This window comes from Salmo salar, chromosome 19, assembly GCF_965601325.2.
Source record: "Salmo salar chromosome 19, fSalSal1, whole genome shotgun sequence".
Classification (NCBI taxonomy): Eukaryota; Metazoa; Chordata; class Actinopteri; order Salmoniformes; family Salmonidae; genus Salmo; species Salmo salar.
The window spans coordinates 68,609,880-68,629,198 of record NC_138309.1 but is presented as its reverse complement, the minus strand read 5'-3'; the positions used below and the strand labels follow the sequence as shown (position 1 = coordinate 68,629,198).

The 19,319-nt window shown below is 41.6% G+C and overlaps 1 protein-coding gene across 6 annotated transcripts in view; it reads left to right on the top strand.

The window, feature by feature from the left end:
* taok2b (TAO kinase 2b) overlaps nucleotides 1-19,319 on the top strand; it is a 75,694-nt gene that overhangs the window by 42,234 nt on the left and 14,141 nt on the right. For 5 of the 6 annotated variants that reach the window (XM_014159279.3, XM_014159274.3, XM_082965921.1 and 2 more), the window contains 2 exons: nucleotides 9,798-10,001; nucleotides 10,564-16,051. In XM_014159279.3, coding sequence (XP_014014754.1) covers nucleotides 9,798-10,001; nucleotides 10,564-12,504 — 2,145 coding nt within the window. In that variant the 3' untranslated portion in view covers nucleotides 12,505-16,051. Of the gene's footprint in view, nucleotides 1-9,797; nucleotides 10,002-10,563; nucleotides 16,052-18,468; nucleotides 18,682-19,319 lie in introns of those variants that run through there. The other variant, XM_014159280.3, reaches the window with a different exon arrangement.

Here is a 19,319-nt window from a genome sequence, read left to right as displayed (position 1 = left end):
TTTCAACCGCAGCTAATCTATTTGACCTATTTTACTATCTCTAGGCTCAATCTCTCTACTCATCGTTTAACCTTGTACCTTGTATTACTAAAATATTGCATCATTTAGAATGCTATCCAAAAAAACTCACTAACATATTACCATTCACATACCGTCACCCATCATAATGTTTAGAAAATAAAAGAAAGTAAACCATGATTATTCTCTCCTTACTAGACAAATAAAATGTTTACATGTAGTCTACCCTAATAATATTACTCTATTTTTATACCAACCTCTGCCTCACACTCATTAAATGTATATTTTAAGATTAACCTTTAATGTGCCAAATGTAGACAATACATCAGCCAATTCTTAATCAATCCAAACAATTCAAATTTGAAATTCCTAGTTTCCAATTGACTTACTTTCCTTTGTTACCTTCACTAGTCTACATCTCCGTTTCCCTTTACTCAGAAAGCTCGCTACAATCTCAACCATACTCTACCTCTGTCTTTCTGTCTAACGTTACTATACCAGGTGAACATTTTATTTATTATTATTATAGTCAAAACAAACACAACTTCGGTTCACAGGGAGTCCACTTTAATGACTCCTGACCCCTCCCACTTGTCAATTCTATAAATCAATTTTAGACTAAAGTGTTCTTGAAACTCCCAAATATATGTTGTCTTGATTCGCTGGTTGTACTTCACCATATGTGACTCACCACCTGGATATGGTCTTATGTAGCAACATTTGAATAAAAAAAAAAAAATATGTTTTGACTCGGAGCTACAAAATGGTATATAATACACGGGGAAAGTAATTCTGCTTTGATAGTTGATCAACTTGTAAACTCACTTTTGAGAAAACCGTCTTTCAATGTTTTGGTACTACTATTGGAGAGCCCTTTGTCTACACCCATTCAGCATTGTTCACACCCTCTTAAGCCTTAGCCCCACCCATCAATTTAAGGGTTGATCCAACCGTTCTGTACTAACTTGCCAGCTACTTCCAGACATCTAAGAAAGAGAATAGCTCACTGAACATTACTCGCCCGATCTCTCTGTGGTTTGGCTTTCAGAGCACACGCTGGCCGCTCTGGACAATAAGTAGGGTTATTCCGAAAGCTCTGATCTCACAACTACAGTCAAGCACCCAAGCTAACTGTCAAACATTGGCTAGCTACTTCCAGACACATGTGAGAACACCGCACTCTAACCATTTTAGTCGCCTTAGCAGAGCTGGTTAGGCTTTTTTCATGTTATCCAGAGCGTTGGTGACTGTAACTGTGCTGCTGGCAACAATTGAATTACGCTTTGTTGCCGACATTTACTGACACCAGACATATTCAACAGGTGTTGAGCGTTCAAAAATGCCTCTGTTATTCTGTGCTCTGGTACACTAAGACTAGAGTCTTTTTGTCAAGAAATGTAGCTAGATAACTCGCTAGGCAAACAATGAATCCCAACGCATGACGGAACGTTAGTTTGCGAGCCAGCCAGCTAACATTAGCCAGCTAGCTAACAGTACACTTTAACTTGAAATGAAAATACTTTGTCATAATTAGAGTGGAGTCTTTCGTTAAGACCTGTTTAGCTAGCTACAATGGACCGTAATCACAACTCATGACGTTACTACCCTGCATGAATCTGCAGGTAGCTAACCAACCAGGGTCTATGGCTATAACTAGTCAAGCAAATGTGTCTGAGATACGAAGAACAAGATCATACACATAACGTTAGCTAGCTAACAGTACACTTGAAATGAAACCACGTTGTCAAAATTAGAAACGTGTAATATCTGAAATTATTTCCAGTATACATCATGGTTGGACACGTCTGATGCCATGCATGGTTGCCTTAGTTTGACGATGTAATCCAGACTGGTATTTTCTCCATCTCCTTAGCTATCATACTCGAATTCCACCGATTTTCAAAACTTGGTCCTCCAGAAAGTGGAGAGCATACACATAACGTAAGCTAGCAAACCAGCCAGCTAACATTAGTTAGCTAACCGTACACTTTAACTTGACATTAGGTTTATGCAGTTTTACTACGCGATACATTTTTAAAAGCCGCGTTTGACACGACCTAAACATACTGACCAGCTCCAATAGACAGACACGTGATATATGGTAGACTAATCCAAACTCATCTCTCGACATGTCCAGCCCACTCATTATCTCAGCCAATCATGGCTAGCGGGAAGGTTGCTTACTTTTTCTGTGGCTAAACCAACTAGGCTCGTAATTTAACAATTTTATTCGTATTTACAGATGGCATACAAGTTGGATATTAAGGCACACGGAAGTTTACATGTCCGAGAAGGTATTTCTGCCAAAAAAAACGCATTTTGATAAAAAATATTTTAAGTTCAAACTGCTCTCCTGTGAAATCGTGACTTGTTACATACGCCTAGTTTCCTGAATCAGGTCACATATGATGCCTTGTGACCCTGCTCTACCACAGTTTCCTAATGTGGTAATGTTTGGCAAATGAGTTCCTTCATCTTTTTACACCAAAAACAAATTCACTACATATTGTATCAACACAGATCCCTCAAATCTACACCCTTTAACGATTTGTTTGAATGTGGCGTGAAACAAAGTTTGACTATTTGTAAACATCATTTGTGCTCTCGCCCATATATACTGCCAATTTTAATGTTACCTACTGTCCTTGATTCTCACAAGGATTATTCAACCCCAAAATCTGCTGAAGAACAGGGTTGGTCCAAGCTCTCTGATTTTCATAATGCATAATGTTTTTCTTAACTCACAAGGCAGTCCAACACCTTTGGCTAGCTTGCTTGCTAACGTTACTTCCAGACACAAACGAGAAGACGTCTTCACTCTCCGTCCCCTAGCAGAGCTGGTTAGGCTTGTTTTTCCAAGTTAGTCACCAACATTTTGAATAACTGTGCTGCTGGCAATTTTAAATGACGTTATTTCCTTAACATTGACTGACACAGGCCATATTCAACGAGCGTTGCGCATTCGTAAATAAATCAGTTATTCTGCGCTCTGGTACATTCAGACAACTCCTCTGAAGTCCGAACAATTGCCTGAGTGAATTTACCAAGTACCCCATTTAATAATGTCCATTGAGAACGCACAACGACTATACCATTTAGCTAAGCTAAGAATGACATGAATAATCAAGTCGACAAACGTTGGGTAGTTGAATAGCATATAGTTAATAAATGATATGCCATGCGTTTCATAAGGATGGCGCAAGCAACAAATTTGTCATACTTATACCAGAATGTATATCTTAATACCAATAAGCATACTGCATACTCAAATTACTTCACAATTAGTGCGATTACACTGAGAACGCTAACATCAATATGCTTGTGTATTGAGCTAATGATCCTTCTTTTATGTTATTTTGCCCACTCACAATTGCATCCCTGAATTCTCTATTAGTTTGGAATTTTCCTGTCAGCAGGGAAATGCTACCAAATGCTATCCATGATTAGGTTTTTTTCCCCCATATTCGAGCCGAATTGGTAGAATGCTTGTGCGCTTTGCTGTAGTTTACCTCTTCTATGAATTTCTTTCTGCCCCTCTCCTCGTGGTTTTAATATACTCATCTTTTTCTGAGATTACCCAGACTGAGAGAATCCCATAAGCGTTTAGACAGTCATAAAATGCTTTTAACTTGATCTCTATCAAATGATCCATAAAGAGACCACTGAACCTACGTACGTCTACGTATGGGTTGTTTAAGTTGCATCTCATTATTTCCAGTGTTACTTTATCAAATCTATAGTAAAATAGTATATACACACGCATCGTTATTTCGCGTTCATTTTTTTTTCATATCTTCAAAGAATCAATATATAACGTAGGGAATCTTAGGTACTCACATGAATTAACAACTTCATGTGTGTTTCCTGACTCTCCATCGCTACCACTCCCAGCGGAAACCAAAAAACGTTATTTTCCCAGACGCTGCCCGGCCGGTCATTGGAATAATTCTCAACTGTTCTCTAGACTTCCAGAAATTATAGATTTGCCGCTACTTTCTAAAATAACATCTAGCACTTAGAATATCACAGGGTGGTATTATTATGATGAGCAGTGTTGAACGGACCCCAAGATAACGCTACGTATCGAAATGTACTTTCTAAACTATCAGCTTATTATACACATTTCTATATCTTATTATCCAAACTTCAGATTGATACATTTCCATACTCTCATATCACATTCATAACCACAGTACACAGAGGAAATGAGACGGTCGAGGAAAAACCCAGTTTAGCGCTGTTTTTTTTTTTTAGATCACAAAACCATGTCTATGAACAGGGAAACCCATATCATTATCAAAATATTGCCTAATTAGTGGTCCCACAACGGGGTGTTGTATCCACACTGGGATTACTATGGTATAGATTCTCTTACGTCTATCCAATTGTGCAAAACTACCAACAGTGTCTCCTACCTATCTAACACGGTCCCAGAAAATCCAGTCTTACCTCGTATTTTAAGTATCAGGATTAACAAACATGCACAATAACACTTAACAATAGTAACCCAGGGCATACCTGTTTGCCTCATTTATCAAACATTTTACATTACACGTTAAAATATGAACTTCACCAAGCCAGATGCCCTCGCAACCCCTCGCCTGCACTCTAATCCCTCATTCAATGAGCTTCACCAAGCCGAGTTCTCTCGCAAGATTACCCACGCTCTAGTCCTTCACTCCACATTAACCTCACCTGTCCTACTGTGATCAACTCAGACCCACGCAACTCGCTAATCAACAATTATGCCCAAGGATACCTCAGTCTGGCTTTTTATTTAAATGTTTTTATTTTATAACCTGCAGGAACATTTTCTATATTTCTATAGCGCTTTTTACTTTCTCTTTTAGGCCATAATTAGTCCTCACAAGGTTCTAGTTATACATCCGGTACACACAGATTTGTATGTCATTCCGTTCCCCAAGGTTCTAGTTATACATCCGGTACACACAGATTTGGATGTCATTCCGTTCCCCAAGGTTCTAGTTATACATCCGGTACACACAGATTTGGATGTCATTCCGTTCCCCAAGGTTCTAGTTATACATCCGGTACACACAGATTTGGATGTCATTCCGTTCCCCAAGGTTCTAGTTCTTTTGATCATAACTAGTTCCCACAGATTTGGATGTCATTCCGTTCCCCAAGGTTCTAGTTCTTTTGATCATAACTAGTTCCCACAGGTTTGGATGCTAACGTTAATTAGTCTTAAAGGATTGAACCCTTTTTTTTTAGCAATTTTCCCCTAAAATGACATACCCAAATCTAACTGCCTGTATCTCAGGACCTGAAGCAATGATATGCATATTATTGATACCATTTGAAAGGAAACACTGAAGTTTGTGGAAATGTGAAATAAATTTAGAAGAATATAACACATTAGATCTGGTAAAAGGTAATACAAAGAAAGAAACTCTTCCCCCCCCCCCCCCATCTTTGAAATGCAAGAGAAAGGCCAAAATTAAATATTCCAGGTTAGGCGCAATTTAGATTTTGCCACTAGATGGCAGCAGTGTATTAGCTACGTTTTAGACTGATTCAATGAACCATTGCATTTCTGTTCAAAATGTTGTATCAAGACTGCCCAAATGTGCCTAATTGGTTTATTAATACATTTTCAAGTTCATAACTGTGCACTCTCCTCAAACAATAGCATGGTATTCTTTCATTGTAATAGCTACTGTCAATTGGACAGTGCAGTTAGATTAACAAGAATTTAAGCTTTCTGCCCATATCAGATATGTATGTGTCCTGGGAAATGTTCTTGTTTCTTAAAACCTCATTTGCTAATGCTAATCACATTAGTCTACGTTAGCTCAACCGTCCCGCGGGGGAGATACCGATCCTGTAGAGGTTAACTAGTTCATACCGATCCTAGTTGTCATCCGATACACACAGATTAGGATGTTAACGTCAGATGGCAGTTCCCTCGGAACTCCATTGTAATTATTATTTTTTTATTGTTTCCAAGAAATGTCAGTCTCACCCTATTTCTGTCTCTGTTCGGAACACCGTAACCACCCGCCTGACACCCTCCTTCAGATCTTAGGCAGGCCAAATGCACGGTTAAACCCAGGTCCTCAGGAGCCGTCAGCAGAGTTTGCTTTCCCATCTGTGGTGCCAAATATTGTGGTGAATTATCTATTCAAGTGAGAGAGACTTGGTCATTTCTATCAACAATTGTCTTTATTCAATATCGATAAATTATTGCAATAATTAATACCAGTCAGGACTGTTGGGCTGAGCAGCCTACCCTTTGCAGGCCATGCTGTTTCTTTTTTACCTGATACCAAGATTGCTCAGTCATAGCTGGTTCAACCCCCCCCCCTATAGATTGGGGGCACCGTAAGCCACTGGGTTCATCCTGTGGTCATCTGCCTCTGGTGTTTTCTCCCAGGTGCTAGAATAATTAGGAATACTGATCCTGGAGGAACAGAACAAAGGCCTATCTCGACACCCACCACATCTGATATATGGAATGCCAGCTATTGTTTATATTTTTTTATCACCGAGCCATCACTTGCCAGCCCAAGCTTAAGGGGTATGAATACTTTTGGAAGGCACTGTACAGATTCAAAACCGTTCAAAAGTTTGGGGTCACTTAGAAATGTCCTTGTTTTTTAAAGAAAAGCACATTTTTTGTCCATTAAAATAACATCAAATTGATCAGAAATACAGCCTAGACAGTATTAATGTTGTAAATGACTATTGTAGCTGAAAACGGCAGATTTTTTTTAATGGAATATTTACATAGGCATACAGAGGCCCATTATCAGCAACCATCACTCCTGTGTTCCAATGGCACGTTGTGTTAGCTAATCCAAGTTTATCATTTTAAAAAATGTATTAATTGATCATAAAGAAAACCCATTTGCAATTATGTGAGCACAGCTGAAAACTTGTGCTGGTTTTAAAGAAGCCAAACTGGCCTTCTTTAGACTAGTTGCGTATCTTGAGCATCAACATTTGTGGGTTTGATTGCATGCTTAAAATGGCCAGAAACATAGAACTTTCTTCTGAAGCTCATCAGTCTATTCTTGTTCTGAGAAATTATGGCTATTCCATGTGAGAAATAGCCAAGAAACTGAAGATCTCGTACAACGCTGTGTACTACTCCCTTCACAGAACAGTGCAAACTTGCTCTAAACCAGAATAGAAAGTTGGAGACCCCGGTGCACAACTGAGCAAGAGGACAAGTACATTAGTGTCTAGTTTGAGAAACATGCCTCACAAGTCCTCAACTGGCAGCTTCATTAAATAGTACCCGCAAAACACCAGTCTCAACATCAACAGTGAAGAGGCGACTCCGGGATGCTGGCCTTCTAGAGTTCCTCTGTCCAGTGCCTGTTCTTTTGCCCGTCTTAATCTTTTCTTTTTATTGGCCAGTCTGAGACATGGCTTTTTCTTTGCAACTCTGCCTAGAAGGCCAGCATCCTATAATTTGCCCCCCACAACCGCAAATGTTCCATGTCATCAGTCTGACTGGAAGCCCCAAAATACCATCCTGAATGGTTGTTGAACTAGACATGAATCCTTAAGAGGTCAAATGAAAAAGAGAGATTGAGAGAGGAGCAGCATGAAAAAAACAAATCTGGAAAAAAAGAGCACAATAATCTTTGCCCCACCACCCCCAACATGCATAAAAGTGATGGTATAATACCATTTTTTTAAAAAGGGAAAAAAATTATAATCCTGTTCTCGTCATGAACGAGACAAGCAGCAGGAATTCTTACTCAGCATCCGTTGCTTACCCTAAACATGTGATGTGAGGTCAAACCGACCTAGGAAAGAAGTTACATATACCCTTGAAATGAAAAAATTAAATATGGCATTAGGCAAGTGCACAATTTGGGTTTCGGTCACACTTTAAACAAAGAGTACACCTTAAGCTTCAGTTATTCAGTTGTCAGAGACCTCATTTGACTAAATTTCTACATCGCTCAACCGGGAAGCCAGTATTGCGATTTCGATGTGAATTTGATTAATTGTGCAGCTCTACCATCTACTCACCAACCCTACTAAAGACATACTATAACTGAGGTATTCAGCTGGGGGTCCACAAAAAAAAAATGTGGACACACACACTGTGGATTTTTTTTTATTTATTTCAATGGCTTTATGAATATTGCTAGCAACAGAAACACATTTTTTTATTACATACCTACAGTAGAAAAGAGAATCTTTCTAATGATGTGAACTTTATTCCTCAACTCCTAAATATTGAGCAAATGACACTCATTGGAGCCAGTTACACTCCCTGGAGTGTCTGACATGGGCTTTGAAAGAGCACCCGTGAATAGGCTACCAGTGTGTCAAGTACCGATGGCTGCTGGTAAGATTTCTTGGACATTTTTGCCAACACATGGCTAACCTTTGTTTAAACAGCTGCTCTTAGCAAAATTGTGTTTATAGTTACTACCTTTCTAGCTAATAGGCTATGTTAGAGTTTATACTTCCTCTTCCAATTATGTGGGAAGGTCAAAATAATGTCAAACTATTTACCAAATGTATTTATTTTAAAATGTTCATTACTTCTCCTTGCCATTATCATTCACCTGATAAGATGAGACTTGATATATCGATTGTTTTTTGTTAACGTATACCGGTGGTCCCTGAGTCGCCGGTTTGCCTGGGAGCCGGTCCCTGGGCATGAATAAGTTTAAGTCCCCTGCTATAACAACTAACCAACCATAGTTTAAATACACTGAACAAAAATATAAACGCATGTAAAGTGTTGGTCCCATGTTACATAAAAAATACCAGAAATTTTACGTACCCACGAGGCCTATTTCTCTCAAAATTTGGACGCATTTGTTTACATACCTGTTAGTGAGCATTTCTCCTTTGCCAAGATGATCCATCCACCTGACTGGTCAAGCATATCAAGAAGCTGATTAAACAGCATGATCATTACCCAGGTGCACCTTGTGCTGGGGACAATAAAAGGCCTCTCTAAAATGTACAGTTTTGTCACAACACAATGCCACAGATGTCTCAAGTTGAGGGAGTGTGTAATCGGCATGCTGACTGCAGGATTGTCCACCAGAGCTGTTGCCAGCTAATTGAATGTTAATTTCTCTACCATAAGCTGCCTCCAACCTCATCCGTCTTCACCTGCGGGATTGTCTTTGGCGGGGGTGTAATAATATTTGTCTGTTTTGTGGGGGGAAAAACTCACTGGTTGGCTGGGCCTGGCAGCCAACTGCGTGGGCCTATGCCCTCCAAGGCCCACCCATGACTGCACTGCTGCCCAGTCATGTGAAATCTGTATATTAGGACTAATTAATTTATTTAAATTGACTGATTTCCTTTATATGAACTGTAACTCGGTAAAATCTTTGAAATAGTTACATGTTGCGTTTATTTTTGTTCAGTATACTTACCAACCCTACTTCAATTACTCACCAACCTTAGTCAACTGCTTACCAACCATACCCATACTGTAACAACTCACCAACCATACTGCAACCAAACCCTCAATTACTCACGAACCATACCGCAACCCCTAATCATAATTACACACTAACCACATCGCAATCGTGATGTAACTACTCACCAACCATACTGCAACCACTCATAGCTGAGAAGTACAGCTACGCACCCAAATCATCTGGATGTTAACAATGGCCGTTAAAAGATACAGCCATATACCAACCACGCAGCAACCATTATTAACCCCTGCCAATCTGCATGCCACCACTATACCTTAATCACAAGCTATTATATTGACTTATCAAGTGGTGGTGTCATGCTCTGACCCTTCGCGCTGTATTTCACAGGAACTGAACGAGAACCAGTTGACCCCCAAGCGGGAGAAGCAGGAGTGGCTGGTGCACCAGAAGGAGTGTCTCCAGCAGCTGCAGGCGGAAGATGAGGCGGGGCTCCTGCGCCGCCAGAGGCAGTACTACGAGCTGCAGTGTCGCCAGTACAAGAGGAAGATGCTGCTGGCGCGCCACAATCTGGAGCAGGACCTACTCCGAGAGGTATAGTACTTCAATAGTACCCATAAAATACATTTTTCATTTGACCAAGCAATAGAGGTGTTTCAGAGTTCCATTAGGCTCTGGTCTCAGACCTCAGCTCTTCTCATGATATAATGCAGGGGTTAAAGTTCTCTCACTGTGACAGATTATTTATTTTTTTTTTGATAAAAAAAAAATGTAAATGTTACATTTCTGAAATTGGTCAAACGCGCTGTTTAATACATGTACAAAATGATCCTCTTTCCCTAAAAGCATGATGGTCATAACCTTTTTTTTTTCTTTTTTTTTTTTTTTTTTACATGAAACCTCGGTTAATTGGGCCCCAGACAATCGATATGAGATCGACTTAAGTTTCAGCCATGGGATTTTTTCCCTTTTAACCCCGATATAATGCTACCTATGATGTTATATAGTACAGCACTAATGCCTAATACCCCAACAGGCAAAAAGGACATCATATTTGGGTTGTTATCTGGTCAGATTCCAGATTCTCTCCATTTATCCAAACGTCTTTCCCTACCCTCCTGTTGCTCTCTCCTTTGTTTCTTCCTTCTCCATCTAGGACCTGAACAAGAAGCAGACGCTGAAGGACCTGGAGTGCGCAATGCTGCTGCGTCACCACGAGTCCACCCAGGAGATGGAGTTCCGGCAGCTGGGCTCGGTGCAGCGTACACGGGCTGACCTGATCCGCACACAGCACCAGACGGAGCTCACCAATCAGATGGAGTACAACAAGCGACGTGAGCAGGAGCTGAGGCAGAAGCACGCCGTGGAGGTCCGCCAGCAGCCCAAGAGCCTCAAAGTGAGTGAGAGCGAGACCCCCAGTACCCAAACCCAGAACCAGCCACCTCCAGAGGAGGACAAGGGGGAGGAGTGGCAGGAGACAGGGGGGCTAAGGGGAGCCCAGGCTGGGACTGAGGGGGTGGAAGAGGTTGGGCTGGTAGAGGAAGGGGAGAAGGAAGAGGTGGAAGAATGTGAAACCAAAGAGGAAATGGAGGGAAACAAAGGAGAGGTTAGGAAAGGTTTTGAAGGAGGGAAAGAAAAGGTGGTGAGAGACCACAGTGGAGATGGAGAGATTGAGAAGGGAGAAGAGAAGGACGTGGGAGATGGGGATGAGGTTTGCTCCATTGTAGAAACAAAGGTTGACGTAGAGGAGGAGAAGAGCGAGAAAAGCAAAGATAACGAGGGTCAAGAACTTGAGTGGAAAACGGGGGAGGGAGAAGGAGAGCAAAGGCAGGTGGAGGGAGTGCAGTGGGGGGAGGAAGATGAGGAAGACGAAGCGAGATATGTTCTCGACGATGACGACGATGAGGAGGAGGATAGGGGCGTGGCAGACGGCTGTCCGTCTGAGCTCATCTCCTCCCCATCCCTGGAACGGAGGCATGTCCGCGATCAGCGCAAGGCGGACGAACTCTCTGAGTTCTACTTCCCCGACACCCTTGAGGAACTCGAACCCCTTCACCCCTCTGCCCCACCCCTTTCTCCGCCCCCTGTCCCCTCTTCCTTTCCCTCCCTCTTCTCTCATGCCATCTGCCTCCTCCTCTCCCTCTCAGCCGCCGCCCAGCCCTCCAACCTCACCTTCCTCATACTCTCAGTCTTCCTCCTCTCCCTTCGTCGCTCTCCCCCTCTCCCCTCGCTGGCCTCCCTCCTCCTCTCGGGTGAGCTCGCCCTCCTCGCCCTCTTCTTCTCCTACCTCTTCCTCCGCTCCTGCTGCTCCCTCTCTCTCTCCACCTACCTGTCCCTCACTCTGTGGGCATGCGGTCTTTTCAGCCTGGGCCTCTCGCTGAGCCTGGGTCTCTATTATGTCCCCGTAGCCCTGATCTCTGCCTCCTTCCTCAGCTCGCCTTCCCTCTTCCTCTCCCTCTACCTTGTGGTGGTGCTGGTGGTGCGACCGGCGCGCGTCTTCCTACAAAACGCCCCCCGGAAACTCAACCGTTTGTGGATGAGATTCCTCTTTCGCCTCCCCCGCCCACTCTTCAACATCTGCCAGTCTCTCCTTGGGGGCCTGGCGGAGCGCAGCCTCTATGACATGTTCCCCAAGGCCGGGCGCAACTGGGGCGGGCGCCAGTCCAAAATCCCTGTGCCCCTAAAGAGCCTGCCCTTAGTGCGCCTAGCGGGCAGGGGCCACGTTGGCTCGCCCCTTGCCATGTGCCTCCTCTGGGTCAGGCGCTTTATCAGACGCCCCCTAGGGGTCCTTGCTGACCTGGCCAACTCGGTCGTGCTAAAGCTAGCTAGCAGGGTCCTTAAAGAGCTGCCTCCCGAGTGCCTGAGCAGACTTCGTACATTCGGTCTGCTGAGAGAGGAGAAACCTAGCAGGTTGCCCAGGCTACTGCCCAGGGAGGTCAGAGAGAAGAAACAGAGTGAGAGGAGGAAGAGAGAGAGGGAGAGGCAAAGAAGGGAGGAGAGAGAATGTATGTTCAGAGATGAGGGGAGGTGGGAATGCGGGTTGAGACGAACGTCATCTGGGCGGAGTGTGAGGGGTAAAGTGCGACCATGGAGATAGTAAGAGAGGGAGGGAGTTGGATTGGGTGTGTGTTCCATCTATTACTGTCTGACCATCGTGTGTTTGTTTCCTTTGATTCAACCCTCCCAAAGATGGGTATACCTATGATGCACACAACCTAACACTGTGTTGCATTGGCTGAATGTAATTGGCCATTTAATGTACTGTATTGCCAAAAGCATCCAGCAACTCCTGTCATGTCACTGTCTTATACCCCATTGAAGTTTCACTGTTTATCACTCACTATTGTGCTTTTTGTAAAAGTTTAAATGTTTTCTTTATTTTGTTCTTAATTCGTAAGACTATGTTTATGGTTATTTCTGAGACCATGTTTGTGCAATCTATTCTTGTGTTTTTATTGAAGTTTTACGACTTCAGGAATCTTTTTAGTGCACTGTTCACGCACATGGAATTTCTTGTCAGTGGATAATGGTTATCATCAATGGCCACTATTGATAGATATTATTGGTTGTGGATTGTCCACAAATCAAGCATTTCACCCATTATAATACTAAATTACTGTGAAAGTAGAAGTAGGCAAACATCCTGGTCATTTCATTTAACCACCCCCAAAAAACACTACTAGGTCATTAATATAGTGCAATAAATAATTAACCACACAGAAACTTCCAGAACAAGATTACTTCAATCCACAAAGCGAACTTTAATACATTAATGTAAGCTAAACTGTACAATTATGTTAAACGCATAGTGTTTGATACGTAAAACTTGACGTAAATGCGGTAAACTGTAAAATTTCCACGTTTTTGTTCTAAAAATCCAGTCATCCGAATATAGGATACAATATGCCATATTATACTCAATTACAAGTTAGCCAATGTTTTGGGATACTGCGTCTTGTATTTGGCTGGGTAGGCTTTGGCTGTCAATTTAGTGAGATGTATTAGATATTTAGTTAGTATTGCTCATTGAGAAAAGTCGGCACAGCCAGAAGAGGACTGGCCACCCCTCAGCCTGGATCCTCTCTAGGTATGTCTTCCTAGGTTCTGGCCTTTCTAGGGAGTTTTTTTCTAGCCACTGTGCTTCTACACCTGCATTGCTTGCTGTTTGGGGTTTTAGGCTGGGCTTCTGTACAGCACTTTGACATCAGCTGATGTAAGAAGGGCTTTATAAATACATTTGATTGATAGTAAGACCCCAAATGTGAACATGTAGAGAGCAGTGGAAGCTGGTGAAATGGTTATTACCGTTATTAGAGGTATTACGTTTCAGCTTCTAGTTAAGTAGATTCATTATTCATAATTGTGCTATTGGCAATCTTATATAACGAATGATTTGCCATGTAAACATTGTTTTTATCATTCTCCTAAATGAAGATGCAGCGCTTGTCTGTTCGGCTGTAATTGTTTGAATGACTGTTCTGTTATACAGCCACAGAGGTTAGGCTACCTCCATATATGCAAAAAAAAAAAGTGTTATATAGTTTTTGTTCATTTTAGTGTCACCATACGTTTAATATTTTATTGTTTAATTCGGATATTGGTTAAAATAAGTCTTTATGGCTTTAAAACACAAGTCCAAAGATTGAGGGAACAATGCAATACTCAATGAAGAGATTTACAGTCGTTCAAATTGGTTAAAGGGTTTTAACTAGTGTAAAACGATGCAAAAGTATTTTTCCCAAAAAGGGCTAGAAATTGACTGGCCCCTCAACTAAGTACTAGTGAGTTTGTCACGCAAATTATATTGAAAGATGTTATGTATCCAATAAAATATATATATGGAGTGTATGTTGATATAGATCTATCATATCACACTATATATATATATATATGTGTATGTATGTATGTGGACACACCTGGATTTAGCTATTTAAGCCACACACGTTACTGACAGGTGTATAAAATCGAGCACAAAGCCATGCAATCTCCATAGCCAAACATTGGCAGTAGTATGGCCTTACTGAGAGCTCAGTGACTTTCAACGTGGCACTGTCATAGGATGCCACCTTTCCAACAAGACATGTAGCGTTAAGATTTCCCTTCACTGGAGCTAAGGGCAAGAGCTATGAAAAACAGCCCCAGGTCATTATTCCTCCTCCACCAAACTTACAGTTGTCACTATGCTTTGGGGCAGGTAGAGTTCTCCTGGCATCCGCCAAACCCAGAATCATCTGTCGGACTGCCAGATGGTGATGCGTGATTCATCACTCCAGAGAATGTCAGCGAGCATAACACCACTCTAGCCTAGCCTATGCTTGGCATTGCACATGGTTATCTTAGGCTTGTGTGCGGCTGCTCAGCCATGGAAAGCCATTTCATGAATCTCCCGATGAACAGTTATTGTGCTGACGTTGCTTCCAGAGGCAGTTTGGAACTTGGTAGTGAATGTTGCAACTGAGGAAAGACGATTTCAGCACTTGGCGATCCCATTCTGTGAGCTTGTGTGGCCTACCACTTCGTGGCTAAGCTGTTGTTGCTCTTAGACGTTTCCACTGGTCTATGGAGATTGCATGGTTATGTGCTCGATTTTATTCACCTGTCAGCAACGGGTCAGACTGAAATGGCCAATTCCAATCATTTGAAGGGGTGTCTACATAATTTTTGTATAGATAGATGGATAGAAATAAAAAATTATTATATACTTAACTACGTTGAATGATTGCTTGGTCACCCGTCCATTGAATTGCAACTGGTTGTTTAAATGGGCAGTTGGCTATTGAAGAGCCAGGGTAGATGGAGGGCTAATTTAGAAGGATACATTTCAGTAAAACATTTTAGCGAAGAAAAGATTATTAATTAAAATATATCTATCTACTTGGGAGGTCAGGGGAAATGTACTTTAAAGTGCAGGAATACTACTTTAAATGCAGCTCACCCAGAAAATAGTCCCCTGCATTTTACAGGTGAGCCATTGATGTGGAAGGGTATTATTGAGAGTGATGCGGCAGGAGGAGCACTCCCTCTCTCCTGCACTGTATTCTAACACACAGAAAACTAGGGCATTGCTTTCTGGATGGCTTGCATTGGAGGGAGAGTTGGCGAATCCCTAATCCCCTTTTTAAAGGGTGATATATTACATTGTATTCTGGCTCTAAAAAGAGGCATATCTTTTGTTCAGTTTTTCACCTCTTGTTATTTTGTGAATGTAATTTATGATTTCAAATTATTTCTGTCAGTGTACTTGTCTTATTTTTGTATGTTTACTGTTCTATGTTTGTTAGAATTTCCAGAGTTTTTTTATATGAATATTTAATATATGCAGTATTTCTAAGGTTAGTACTGCATTCTGTGCGTTGGGCCAGTAAGCGAAAGGATTCTGGTTCAAATCCCTGAGCCGACTAGGTGAAAAATCTGTCTGTGCCCTTGAGCAAGGCACTTAACCCTAATTTCTCCTGTAAGTTGCTCTGGATAAGAACATCTGCTCGATGACAAAAATGTAAATGTGTTCAGCAGCCATTTTGTTTGCATTTCAGCCTTATTGTGAGTGCATGAGTGGTGTATTTTATGTGTAAGTATACGCAGCATTTTGGCATATTTAGTTTTTTTTTTCTCCAAACAGAAATAAATTATTTTTTTGTTAATCATTTTGTCTTGTTCATTTTTATGATTTACATCTTTGTTTTGCATTATTTCCTTGTTATAATTTACCATAATTTCCGTATCTTTATTCATTAACTCAGTTCATCAGTCTTTAACCAAACATGGAGAAAATTAGTGAAGTAAGTATTCCGGATTTACATAAACTCACTCATTTCATCTCATAACTTCTGTTTTTGTCATCCTCTGTTTTCCCTGTCCCTACATCCACCTCCAACGTGAATAAAAGAAGTCCAATTTAGTTTTGACACGTAACACTTTGTAAAGCTGGGACGATAAACTGAAAATTAACGACACCAACCATGCCGATCACTTATCGCAGGCATTCTTCAGATATCGTTCATTACGATAAGTAGCCTATATTAGAGAGATGTGATTTAAATTAAATATGTTTGCTGGTATGGGTGATTGTTAATGGGACAATTGATTGCTACAACCATCAAACTAGTAGTTGAAAGGATCTTTTTATTTCTTTTTTACTGTGGTGCACATTAATGATATAAACGTATGGTTTTATTTATCGTTATCGCATCAACTCAGGCACTTTATTGCGATATGAACTGTTGTCCATATTGCCCAGCTCTAACACCATGGCTACGTCCCAATTATCGCTCCTCTCTTCCAAGTGTGCACTTGTTCATTTCCCTTCTCGGGTTTGAAAGGAAATTACTAGTATAAGAAATATGGTGTCCCCCTGCAATCCAATGTGTTTAGATTTATGGGAAGTAGTGAACGAGCGTACACTTCAGGAGAAAGGAGATATTATTGGGATGCACCCAGTATATCTGAATTCCACATCGACCCTAGCCTTTACAGTCTAGGCACTCATTTAGATCTGAGGATTGGATAGATATAAGCAATATGGTAATAGCTTTATCTTGCCTTCTGATTGCTTGGGTGGAGTTTTTGCCACATTGCTTCAATCTATCCTATCCTCAGATCTGCAATGGCTACGGAGAAGGAGCTAGGGATCGATTTGAAACTGAGAATATAATCACATATATTACGACTTTGTCTTATATGTGGGGGAGTGGTTAGGGAAATGTTAGTCAATATGAGTTGGGTTATGGTTTGTCATTGGTGATCAGCAATACCTTGAGCTAACTAGGGGTAGGCAGTCAATTCTGAAAATAAACAGAAATTCAACAAATGTATAAAACAGTATTTACCGGTATAGGAAGCAGTGGGCAATGTTCAATTTGTTGACCATTATTAAATCAGGACATCCTGATTTGATATGGAACATACAGTACATAGAATGGGATAAAGACTAGGAGATGCTTTTTCAGCTGAAGTTGTTGCTTATTATACTCAGACTTACCCTCAAGGACATTTTAAGAAATGTCTAACTTCAGCGGATATGAAAAGTTGTAGCTCAGTTGGTAGAGTATGGCGCTTACAACGCCTAGGTTGTGGTTTTGATTCCCATGGAGGACCAGTATGAAAATGTATGCACTCGCTACTGTAAGTCGCTCTGAATAAGAGCGTTTGCTAAATTACTAAAATGTCAAATGTATTGCAGGTAAGTAACGTGAAATATTCATTGGAAGCCCCGCTTTCATCCAACGGCTGGCTCACGGTGTCTTGTAGGAATACATTACTTTCTTCCTCACAATAAGTGAACAGAACACATACTGAATTGGTAGTGAAAAGGATAGCGTATTGGTTGTACACATACCACACCCCGCCTCACACCACTTTTCTTTTTTTTTTAGGAATGCACATCCTATTATAGATAATAACCATTTATGAACTTACAACTTGAATTTGCATATGGTTTATACTGTTCCAGTCATTCCCAGTCAGAGATTACAAGGAGTCTTTCCCAATTCTGCCTCCACTAATGCATACATAGGGTTTAAATCAGAGGGGAGGAGTTCCACCTCTTTCAGGGTTGGGACATGGTATACAGTAGGCAGCCATTCAATAGATGTACTTGTTTTTTTAACTACCATAGAAAAGCAAGTGATTATGAGGTCACTAGTACCTCTGTAAAAATCCAAATACACACTCCACAGCCCTATATAGCCTATACACATATTGGATCTTCACATATTCAAAAGAACACATTCAAGCACATCAGCCAAAACAGTTGTCTCTCTCGCTCTTTCTGTATTGGTAAGGAGACAACCAGGACACCATTATGTTAGCCTTAGTATCTTTACAAATTCTCTTTCTCAATTAGTCTTTCATAGATTCCTCACATCCTCTGTTCCTGCCTCCTCAAAACCCATTGGAGTAGTAGGTCAGAGGGGAGGGGAGCTTGGAAGTACAATACATTTGAGAAAGATGCGAGGAATCAGAAAAAGACAAATTGAGAAAGAGCTGATAAAAACCTGATATGTTACAAACAAAACATTGTGGGTAATGTAGTACATCATGCCACGCTCTCTCTCTCATCCAGTCCAAAGAACTCCAGATCAAGCGTCAGTTCCAGGATACGTGCAAGATCCAGACGCGCCAGTACAAGGCCCTGCGCAACCACTTGCTGGAGAACACGCCCAAGTCGGACCACAAGGCGGTGCTCAAGCGCCTGAAGGATGAGCAGACGCGTAAGCTGGCCATCCTGGCTGAGCAGTACGACCACTCCATCAATGACATGCTGTCCACACAGGCTGTGAGTAAGGCAAGGAGGGTTGTACACTCTGTACCGCACCACCTCCAACCCACCGTAGCACCTTACCCACACCTGCCTGGGCATGCGAGCCAACTGCCTGCACTCCTGGCTGTCCCCAGACTTGACACCATCACTTTATTTGTCTTCACTTTGTTACAGTATAATACCCTCTCGGCACTTGGCTAGCAAGCTACACCCTTTCTCTCCGTAGTTGACTAACTACCGCTACTAAAAAACCATGCCATACCCTTTGCCCTGGGTCTGACTGTCCTTGCATGGCACAACATGGGCCTGTTCAGAGGATGTAGCGTTACGGAGCGTTCAGATAGAAATGTGTCATATAGAACAGAACTTTTTGTCAGAATAGGGGAATTGTGTCAGCGCTATTCATTCTATTTATATCTGCGTCATTACACCTGAGATGTTAGAAAGTGAGACATCTCACTGGCAATCGGGGCGAGTGGGGAGGGAAAAATAAGTAGACCAGAGCCAGCTGTTATTGGGCAGTTTCCAATTGAAAAAAAAATTCAGTTTAAGTGGGCGTTTCCTCTCTCACGTGAGCATGTCAGCGATTTATGGAGGAACCACAAACTCACGCGGGAAAGCCTGCTCACGCGAGAGAGGGAATGCCTACTTAT